The sequence below is a fragment of the Oncorhynchus clarkii genome, chromosome 12 (genome assembly GCF_045791955.1).
Source record: "Oncorhynchus clarkii lewisi isolate Uvic-CL-2024 chromosome 12, UVic_Ocla_1.0, whole genome shotgun sequence".
In the NCBI taxonomy this organism is placed as follows: domain Eukaryota; kingdom Metazoa; phylum Chordata; class Actinopteri; order Salmoniformes; family Salmonidae; genus Oncorhynchus; species Oncorhynchus clarkii.
The window spans coordinates 81,868,669-81,879,935 of NC_092158.1; the positions used below are offsets into that span (position 1 = coordinate 81,868,669).

An 11,267-nucleotide genomic window follows, 5' to 3' on the forward strand; every position below is an offset into this window, starting at 1 on the left:
GCCTGTAAAATCCCTTTGCAGGATGCGACACCCCATGTCCCTGTAGGCTGACCCAATAATTCATTGCCAACTGCTGTCTCCTAATCTACAATGTCATATCCCCCATCTACACCTGTAGCACAGCCACTGATGAGGTCCTAAACGCCTCACTACATTATCTGAGTCCTTGCCCTTCCTTGCTTGTTTATCCTCCTTCCTATCTGTTATTATTCGTTTGTCCCAATGACAGAATTTGTATTTGTCCTGTGAACTACTGCACCTCCTAGCGGAGAAGCTTTTCTAGTACCTGTTAGTGACGCGTGTGTGGTAGATTGACACCTATGTAAACCATTCAGAATGTCGAATAGATAGGAAGACATTTAGGGGCGTGAACATATTTCCTGTACCTGATATTTTGTTGTTGAGAAACTTCAGCGCGTTCAGGAGTCGGCTACATTGTCAAGGAGCGCTGACACCTGTAAAGTCACTGAGATAGAGGTAAGGTCAACTTTTTTTATTTAGATAGTGGCAAGATCTCAATGACAAATATATTAAATTCTAAACTTCTCAAGTGAAATTGTACCAAATGTCCTACTTCAAATTAAATTGCATATGTTGTTTATGCTATCCTTGTCATTGCTTTTAAATTGTTGTCATTGTCTTTTGTGATAACAATTACAAATAATGTAATATGGACCTAGGTGGGTGGGTCCATCTTTTAAAAATCTAAATGCACATTCTGACCAACATGGTTGAGTGTGTGCCAATAGAAAAATAAGCATGATGATATGTCAGGGTCCACAGTTCTTCTGGAACTGTTAAAGACCATTTTCGTCTCCTTTTGAAACCACCTTGTCACAAAATACAGTAAGTGAACAGTACTGATTGTCAGGTGAATATTGTCTGTGGTTAATACACCTGTGTTTCCTATTGCTCTTGATACCACAATGAAGGAAAGTATCTCTTATGAGAGGTACTTGGCTCAGATTAAGGGGAATTTTCCTTTCATAAAAACAGGTAAACTGAAAGTAGAAATGCTGTATGCTGCATCATTTTTGTGTCTAGTAGCCTAAACAACATTGAAGCAATGGTAGACTGCTTTAATGATCTGCCATTTGAAGCTCAGCACTTAGTAACAGTATAATCATATCCCCTTTTCTGCATCCTAGATTAATTATTTACATGTGGTTGCATATGAGGAGGGCTTTGTCTTGGTAAGAATGTGGAACTGTTAACTTTCTGAAGCTCACCCCATGGAACATAAAAGAGGAAGTGAATCTATGAAAATAGCTTGGGGAATTTTGATATACTTTAGTAGGCTACAGCACTACCTCATGAGATTGTCTGAGTTACTCTAGTTAAGAGGAAAGTGAGAGTTCTGTCTAGATTTAGTTCTGATGACTCCATTGTTGAGATTTTATGCATTTCTGTACAAAAGAGCTTTATAACATTTGTCAGTTATTGATTGTACAATAAATGTATATAATATACAGTTTGTGTTACAAGTTATTTCTGTCTCTCTCTTTCTCTCCAGATGCAGAGGTATCTGGTGTTCTGTATGGCCCTGCTGGCCCAGGTCTCTGCTGATGACTGCCCAGGCGGAGAGGCGTGTGAGGAGGGCAACACCTGCTGCAAGGTCCCCTCCGATGGCTATGAATGTTGCCCAATGTATCAGGTATGTATGGGGTGGTGCCTGCAGAGCTTAGCCCTTAGCTTTATTTGCAGCCTGAACCCGAGTTCCCTAACCCTTGTACACTGAATTATATCTATTAGAAGTGTATAAACCAAATAGGTAGACTATGGTGTCATTGTCTCTTACCCTGAAATAGATACCTCTTTCATTGCACCCTTGTGCTAGCATTCTCTCGTAGTATCTGTTTGGTCTGTAAGATGTGAGATTCTAACACACTTTGTTAATCAAACTACACTCTTACCATTTATCTCAGGCTGAGTGCTGTGAGGATCATATCCACTGCTGCCCTGAGGGAACACTCTGCGTTGTGAATGAGTCCATGTGTGTGAATGGAACTGTCTCCCTACCATGGGTGGAGAGAGTCTCTGCTAAACAGTCCATATATCCTAAAGTAAGAATGCCAGTGAATCCAGGAAGAAAGTGTAGCTGACTATTGACAACGTTGAAATGCACTGTAACAATGACACCAGTTGACTTTCATGGCAATATGTGCCCCTGTTTTCAGTCATTCACATTGTTGAGGAAAACACGTTGGAGGAATCAGGCAGAACTCATTTATCAGCAATAAAAGTTTATTCAAGCAACTGCAGGGATGATAACTGTCTGGATGAAACTGGAGAGGAACTTAAAAATGTTCAGAATCACACAGTCATTTATATTCTTCATCTACACAAAGAACTGCTTACCTCTCTTAAAGCTTTATACAAACAAAAACCGGTTCTAACCAGTTCTCACAGCCTACGATAGGGGAGTGATAAGAGCTGTAGAGCCTAAATAGACAGAACTAGAATTCAGCCTGGTTACGTCTTCAGTGCCCCAGACATAAGGAGCCAAAACCAAATCAACCCTTTGTGAGGTGTGTGAAGAGGGTACTGAAAATTAACAGTGAAAAGTACATTCAGTACTATTCAACTCAAGCATTTACATAGCATTAGACTCTAACAAAACCATTTTGCCCCAACAACGTAATTAAACTAGATGAACGTAAGGTAACCTAAAATACTATGATCAGTCATGTTTTTTGTCATTGAAAAAGTCAAATGTATTTTTTTCTACCCCTCTAGTCTTTCAGAATGATCAGTGCATATGCCGGGGATGAGGATGATAACATCTGCCCTGACAAGTCCCACTGCCCTGAAGAGTTCTCCTGTCTGAAGGCCACTACAGGCTATGGTTGCTGTCCTATTGCTCATGTAATAACCTAACCACTCCTGCAATCTAGCCTTTTGCGCCAGATTCATACTGTTATACTGTTCACATAAACATGCATCGGTGTCAATGGAAAAACTGGAGTTATGTGCACAGATATCAAGTTAGGATGCAGGCCCGAGTGAATAGTAAATTGATCTAATGTACGCACAGGCTGTGCCTTGCTCTGATGGGAAACATTGCTGTCCTGAAGGCCACCAGTGCAGCACAGACTGCAGCTCCTGCATCAAACAGACAGGTTAGACTCTTGTGGAGTCACATGTTGCCATCTTATGCTTCTGTTGCAACATCATCACTAAACCCTCTGCCTCCTTCTACCCCGGCAGAGCCTGTTGTTGCAGTGATGTGCAGTGACAGAGAGTCTGAGTGCCCAGAGGGAACCACATGCTGTGAGACTCCAGATGGGAGTTGGGGGTGCTGCCCCATGCCCAAGGTACAGGGGGGCTATATGGAGGGGGCTAGGGGGTTACCATCATGGATTTGCGAGTCAGGAATAATATTGGTCCTTTGAATGTGTGAAATGTACACTCTCCAGTGTCTGTAATCACTCCATGGAGAGATGTCTAATCAAGGATTTGCATGGCCTATGTGCTAACCCTTCGTTTATATATGGTCATCTCATAAGGTGATTCTCTGTGTGTCTATGTGCACTGACCAGGCCGTGTGCTGTGAGGATAAGATTCACTGTTGTCCTGAGGGCAGCACCTGTGACATCAAGCAATCCAAGTGTATATCCACTACCAACAAGGAAATGCCCATGTGGGCTAAGTTCCCTGCCCGCAAGAGGGCAGAGTGGGAAAACCAGAATGGTAGGTTTCACCCCCCCCCCCCCCCCCCCCCCCCTATTTTTGTACCAATCACTGTCGGGATGTTAATGTGTATATGATTATTTTGCTGTACGTGCTTTCAGAAGTTGCCCAGGTGACAACACCTATTCCAGACACTACCACCTCAGCCAATAGGAGTCCTGCTTCTCTTTGGGAGGGTACTTCTCCACCCTTCATTAGGACAGGAGGTATGACATTACACTTCTTCTTAGAACAATACAATAGTGTTGTGGAATATTTTGTTAGCTCGTCCAGTTGTGTTGATCACTAACACCCTGCTGTCTCTCCAGACGTTCCCTGTGATGAGTCAACAGCCTGTTTGGATGGAACCACATGTTGTAAAACACAGGAAGGAGGATGGGCATGCTGTCCTCTGCCACAGGTATACTATGTCTCATACTGTAGGGGCCCATTCACTCTCTTAGCTAATCAATTTCTTCAAGATAGATCAACCTGATTGCATGTCTTTTGCTTCCCCTTTTTGTTTGGGTTCTTCTCTCTTCCAGGCAGTTTGCTGCAGTGACTTCATCCACTGCTGCCCACATGGTAAGAAGTGCAACCAGGCTGCCCAGACGTGTGACGACCCCTCAGGCTCCCCCACTGAGCCCTGGCTGAAGAAGGTTCCTGCCATGCCTCGGGAGGGTAAATTGCCAGGAGATGTTACCTGTGACCCCACCCACGTGTGTCCCGACAACACCACCTGCTGCAAGACAGCGTCAGGAGGCTGGGCCTGCTGCCCCTTGCCTGAGGTAGGGACAGAGAGATGTGGCTACTACTGCTGTGGATAGGCAAATTAATGAATGGCCTCTTAACTTGACTGCTCTGCGATGCGGTGAGAGATTCTGTATGGCTAACAAAGAGGCACTTAGTTTTGTTTTTTACGATATCCCAGTATCACATCCTCATTCTTTACTCCTGTCAGCTTGCTGCTGCTTCTGATCTTAACCTTTCTACTGCCTTGTTAAGGGGTTTTGGAGCTTGAACCAATTGTTGTTTTTATAGCATTGAAAAGTGGAACTGGGAAATTGGGTAATCTAGGGAGTCAAACTTTTCTCTAACCTTGTATCATCTCTTCTGCTACCAGCAATACTTCTACATAATTCCTATAAAGGCTGGTGACAGTCTTAAATGACAGAAAATGTTTGTTGTGTGTCCTTTCCCTTCCTCCCTCCAGGCTGTTTGCTGTGAGGACCATGAGCACTGCTGTCCCCATGGCACCACCTGTGACCTGGCTGGCCTCACCTGTGATGGACCCTCAGGGTCGGAGCCCATGGTGGGGAAGGTGCCAGCTCTCACAACCCTGGCACCTGATCATGAAGAGGCAGCCACAGACCAGCAAGGGGTACAGATGGATGACATGGAGCTGCCTACAGAGGATGACAAAGGTGATGAAGATGAGGAGGGGCCTAGGACACAGTATGACGCCCACACCACCTGCTGCTTTATTAAATATTTTGTTAGCTCGTCCAGTTGTGTTGATCACTAACACCCTGCTGTCTCTCCAGACGTTCCCTGTGATGAGTCAACGGCCTGTTTGGATGGAACCACATGTTGTAAAACACAGGAAGGAGGATGGGCATGCTGTCCTCTGCCACAGGTATACTATGTCTCATACTGTAGGGACCCATTCACTCTTAGCTAATCCATTTCTTCAAGATAGATCAACCTGATTGCATGTCTTTTGCTTCCCCTTTTAGTTTGGGTTCTTCTCTCTTCCAGGCAGTTTGCTGCAGTGACTTCATCCACTGCTGCCCACATGGTAAGAAGTGCAACCAGGCTGCCCAGACGTGTGACGACCCCTCAGGCTCCCCCTCTGAGCCCTGGCTGAAGAAGGTTCCTGCCGTGCCTCGGGAGGGTAAATTGCCAGGAGATGTTACCTGTGACCCCACCCACATGTGTCCCGACAACACCACCTGCTGCAAGACAGCGTCAGGAGGCTGGGCCTGCTGCCCCTTGCCTGAGGTAAGGACAGAGAGATGTGGCTACTACTGCTGTGGATAGGCAAATTAATGAATGGCCTCTTAACTTGACTGCTCTGCGATGCGGTGAGAGATTCTGTATGGCTAACAAAGAGGCACTTAGTTTTGTTTTTTACGACATCCCAGTATCACATCCTCATTCTTTACTCCTGTCAGCTTGCTGCTGCTTCTGATCTTAACCTTTCTACTGCCTTGTTAAGGGGTTTTGGAGCTTGAACCACTTGTTGTTTTTATAGCATTGAAAAGTGGAACTGGGAAATTGGGTAATCTAGGGAGTCATACTTTTCTCTAACCTTGCATCATCTCTTCTGCTACCAGCAATACTTCTATGGAGGCTTGTGACAGTCTTAAATGACAGAAAATGTTTGTTGTGTGTCCTTTCCCTTCCTTAAGGCGGTTTGCTGTGAGGACCACGAGCACTGTTGCCCCCATGGCAGCACCTGTGACCTGGCTACCCTCACCTGTGATGGCCCCTCAGGGCCAGAGCCCATGGTGGTGAAGGTGCCCACCCTCACAACCCAGGCACCTGATCATGAGGAGGCACCTGCAGACCACCAGGGGGTGCAGATGGACGACATAGAGCTGCCTACAGAGGATGATGACAGTGAGGAAGACGAGGAGTTGCACAGGACACAGTGTGACGCCCACACCAGCTGCCCAAAGGACGCTACCTGCTGCTTTATGAAGTCCACCCAGAAATGGGGCTGCTGCCCACTGCCACAGGTGAGTGTTACAGTAATGGTTAGTGCTGAGCAATTGGTGCTTTTGAGGTCTGTTCGTTTTCGGTTCAATATTTTTTTTTTAAATAACGGATTTCAGTTTTGACTATTTGGGTTGAATGCTGTAACATCACAGAATAAAACAATAAAAGTCCCATGGTGGAAGTGACTGCCCATTACTGATTATCACTTGCTTTACTTTCATAAAATATAAGTTTTTGTGTATATTACATTTGTTTCAATTTATAACTTTGTCATTTCATTCCAATTCATCGTTTCATCTCTATAGAGCTGCTGCCTATGCTGTCTGACAAAATCACTATTTTGTAGTTCTTCAACATAAATAAGGCATACTTTTATGACTGCTGAATACCAACTATCAATCACTTTGATCATGTATTTTCAGGTAGATATACCTCGCGAAGCAACAGCTGTTCCAAAGACAGTACAGTATGAAGATATGCAGAAACTGCTTCTCCAATAGAAATATCCAATCACGCTTGTAGGCGATGTCATGGCGACGTTGGCTAGCTAAGCTCATGCTCAGAAACGTCATTGGGTGTAACTGGGATCACGTGCCAAACTGCGCATGTTACTGCCATCAAATCAAAGGCACTTCTTCAATATAGTCATTTTTTATTAAAATTAAAACGTATAAGATTGTCACTTTCACGAGGTTGGAGTAATAACTTGTTCAACTGCTTAAGACATTGGCTCGAATCTAGGTTGTACTTTTAGATTTGGAGAAAAAAAAAGTAATTCGATTTAGAGAAAATAAAATGTAAGGACATTTCTTTTACTTGTCCCATTGACTTCTCCAGCCCAGCCTGGTCTGCTTCTCAAGCGCTCTCTATATCCCCTCTGTAGCAGGCATAAAATAAACACAGACCGGACAAGTCGATGCGCAATGGATTATAGTCATTGTAGTTCATTACAATGTTTTATGTGTTTTATGCGCTAAACTCTGTAGACTATTGGCCTGTTGGAAACAACTCCCTACAACATCTCACAGTTCAGGCTGGATCTGATTTATCTCTAAAGAAACTGCAATGTGGGCATTGAGCTCATTAAAAAAAACTGAACGAAATGGAATTAAAATAATTGAACCGATATCGGTCAATTAGTTGTTTGATAACCAAAATGTTGGTCAATCACTCAGCACTATTAATGGTGTTCCCAACTAGTGAGGAAGGATTTTAGGGAATGAAAGCCCTTTCCCTCACTACTCGCTGTTCCCTCTTCCCCAGGCAGTGTGCTGTGCTGATGGAGAGCACTGTTGTCCCAAAGACTACATATGTGATATGAGCAAGACTTCCTGCTCTAAGGGTGGGGTGGTGATCCCATGGTACAACAAGCTGGCAGCTGAGCCAAATGACAGTGCCCTCACTGCCCCCCTCTCTGTGAAGTGTGACACCCAGAACAGATGCCCTGAAGGCTCCAGCTGCTGCCAACTTTCCACAGGACAGTGGGGCTGCTGCCCCCTGCGCAAGGTGTGTGTTTGTGTGAGCGAGGGTGTGTGTTGGTATGCACATGCGTATAGAGAACCCTAGAAACAGTTTTGCTCTGCTATCTCACACGGGGAACCTTTCATGTCTGTACCACATCTGGCCGTGATTGGGAGTCCCATAGGGCAGCGCACAATTGGCCCAGCATTTGGCCAGGTTTGGCCAGGGTAGGCTGTCATTGTAAATAAGAATTTGTTCTTAACTGAAATTAAATAAAACATAATTTCTCTGTCTTGTCTCCCTGTATAGGCTGTGTGCTGTGCAGATGAGGAGCACTGCTGTCCACAGGGCTACAGCTGTAACATGGGCTCAGGGACTTGCCAGAAGCTAATGTTTCTTCAGTTCCAGACGGTACCCCTAACTCGGGTGTCTGCGCCTGAGCCCCCAACCCCACAGGAGAAGGAAATCCACTGTGGGGGGCCGTTTGTCTGCAATAATGAGGAGACATGCTGCAAGGTCTCCGCCACTACATGGGCCTGCTGTCCCGTTCCAAATGTATGACATATGTACTCCTCCGCCCTCTCACCACAGACACCACAAACACTTCTAGAAATGTCATACTAATGTTAGTGGAGTTCAAGACTAAGGCATCTACTCTCCTTCTATTGAATAGTGAAATTCCTATATGGTTTCTCTCATTGCTTCCTCAATCTCTTTTTTTACTCTCCCTTCCACCTTATCCCTGTCCTCCTCCACCTGTCCTCCTAGGCGGTGTGCTGCAGTGACATGAAGCACTGCTGCACTACAGGCTACACCTGTGGTGAGGGAGGGTCCTGCACCCAGTCCACTGGCTTCAAATGGGACCACTGGCAGGTGTTCTTCTCCAACAAGAAGAGAGCCCTGCGTGTGTGACAACATTGGGCTAGACCCATCACTCCAACCGTTGGAGTGATAGGCCCACACTCCACCACCAGACGCATTGCACTAATGAAGGGACGCAGGAACTTAATAATATCACTGTTAGTGTATCAAATTGTGTTTTTTACAGAGGAAAAATAGTGTGTGTGTGTTCTATATATATATATATATATATATATATATATATATATATATATATATATTATATGAAAGGGAAATGAAAATAAGTAACATTTTGCACCATTGGTAGGTGCTTGGAATGTTACTACGTTTACTTCAAGAGATACCCATGCTTGCTCGTGAACAGAAACTATCAAAGATTTGAAATCACTCCAAAAATGAGATACCAATGTTGAACAATCTTTTAGGGTTGTGGCTCGGGGAAGGATTGGAATGTGATAAAAACTAGTTGTAAGATACTATCAAGATTGACACAGAGGAGCATATAAATGACAAGAACTTAGTACTGTTTTACAATGTTTGATGTTACCTTTTAAACAGGAAGAGTGTTGTTTTTTAGTTGATCATGTGAAGTGCATTGTGCCTCATAGTTTCAGGTATACCTTTGAAATGCCTTTTACACTAGTCTGCCATATGTAGGCCGTCATTGTAAATAAGAATTTGTTCTTAACTGACTTAACTGACTTGCCTAGTTAAATAAAATAAATATGCCACCCTGCAACTGATACTGTCTACTTGGGACAACTTGAAACATATATATTTATTACCTTTATTTACTAGGAAAGTCAGTTTAAAAAATCTTATTTTCAATGAAGGCCTAGGAACAGTGGGTTTACTGCCTTGTTCAGGGGCAGAACGAAAGATTGTTACCATGTCAACTCGGGGATTCTATCTTGCAACCTTTCGGTTACTAGTCCAACGCTCTAGCCACTAGGCTACCTGCCGCCCCATATGCCCTCCGTCTTGTTGCTACCACGCTTTAAGTAAGGGATGGATTATCCCACTTCCTTGTGTTTTAGAAGTTATGCAATTTTTAATAGTCCGTAATGATTCTGGCTGTTGCTACCAAAGGGAATTAATTTGCTGTAAAATGTGAATAAAAAAAATAAGTCATTGCCAAATCAATTGTACACTCTGCATGTGTTTGGTTTGTGATCAGTGTAACTATAGTAGGCCTTGCAAGTAAAAAGGTAAAAACTCAAGAGGTGATAAAGGTGAGTACTGAGTGGACTATAGTTGGAGAAAAACCACAATCAACGTCTGATACTAATTACCAATCACCGGGAAGTTTTCTGTGGGTTTTATGGCGGACGACACCCAAAAAGGTGTATTGGCGCCACCAACTGGACGGTTGGAAACCAATAAAATATAATGAATAAATCCGTACGTAATAATGATACTAACTTAACCACCCTAATAAAAAATAGCATATAGACAAAACAAACTCCAACTTCGTATTTTAGATCCCCATATATCCCTTAGGTTCTAGGACCTGAGAGGGTGGTACGGCTTGGGGAAATATTCCTTAACTCCTTTGCTGGGAAATCTTTCTGCCCCAGGAACCGCTCCGCCGCAATCACTATGATTTCCATCTTCCTGAACCTTCTCCCCACCTTGGCAGTGCCAATAATTACCATAGCTATAAATGCCACAAAGTCCACCTTCTTAACCTTTAAAATGTCAGGATCCTGCTGGTGAAAGGCAACTCCTGCAGCCTAGGCCTATCCACTACCTTGGACTCTTCTGGAGCACCATTCAAACCTTTTCATAGCTGCTGCATATGAAATACTCTGTGCAACCCTGACTAAGCCACCTCATTCTCTTTCACCCTTGTGGGGCATTCGGAAGACGTGGCTTCATTGTTCCCACCGCAATTGCAACATGTCACATATTCATCACTTTTATAAACATATGGTCCCTTCCACTTGGACATCTCGGCTTCTCCCTTCTGCAAACACTTGCTACATGAATAAGATCTTCACAATGATCACACTGCATTGGTTTTAGGATAAATGCTCTGACTCTGTAGTTAATATACCCTAACTGCCCTTGAGTAGGGAGAATCCACATCAAAAGAACAAATAGACTTAATTTTTTCACCATTCATCACACGATTCATCCAACGTGCTTCAATTACTCCAGGAATATTTTTAATCTCTTCAAAATCAACTTCCCACGAGACGCCTGCGACGGCCTGATATAACCCCCTTGAGGGGTGCCCTGTTACGAAGAGACACACACGAAACTTCAAACTTTTAAAAGTTTTATTTCACCTTTATTTAACCAGGTAGGCTAATTGAGAGCAAGTTCTCATTTACAACTGCGACCTGGCCAAGAATAAAGCAAAGCAGTTCGACACATACAACAACACAGAGTTACACATGGAATAAACAAACATACAGTAAATAATACAGTAGAAAATGTATATTATATACAGTGTGTGCAAATGAGGTAGAATAAGGGAGGTAAAGGCAATAAATAGGCCATGGTGGCGAAGTAATTACAATATACCAATTAAACAATGGAGTGATTGATGC

At 43.7% G+C, this 11,267-nt stretch overlaps 1 protein-coding gene across 1 annotated transcript; it reads left to right on the forward strand.

The window, feature by feature from the left end:
- The first annotated feature begins 296 nt into the window (after nt 1-296).
- LOC139421463 (progranulin-like) lies at nt 297-8,944 on the forward strand. Its single transcript, XM_071172396.1, has 17 exons — nt 297-477; nt 1,514-1,654; nt 1,926-2,063; nt 2,737-2,865; nt 3,035-3,119; nt 3,208-3,314; nt 3,540-3,690; nt 3,792-3,896; nt 3,999-4,090; nt 4,215-4,457; nt 4,883-5,093; nt 5,214-5,305; nt 5,428-5,670; nt 6,081-6,410; nt 7,654-7,896; nt 8,161-8,406; nt 8,620-8,944. Exons 2-17 carry the CDS (start codon nt 1,514-1,516, stop codon nt 8,761-8,763), a joined length of 2,700 nt encoding a protein of 899 aa, XP_071028497.1. The 5' UTR covers nt 297-477; the 3' UTR covers nt 8,764-8,944.
- The last annotated feature ends 2,323 nt before the right edge of the window (nt 8,945-11,267 follow it).

Coding starts and splice junctions, on each gene's coding strand:
- LOC139421463 (XM_071172396.1), top strand. CDS start 1,514: ATGCAGAGGTATCTGGTGTTCTGTATGGCCCTGCTGGCCCAGGTCTCT. Junction 5,671..6,080: donor CCTGCTGCCCCTTGCCTGAG/GTAAGGACAGAG, acceptor CCCTTCCTTAAG/GCGGTTTGCTGTGAGGACCA. Junction 8,407..8,619: donor CCTGCTGTCCCGTTCCAAAT/GTATGACATATG, acceptor CTGTCCTCCTAG/GCGGTGTGCTGCAGTGACAT.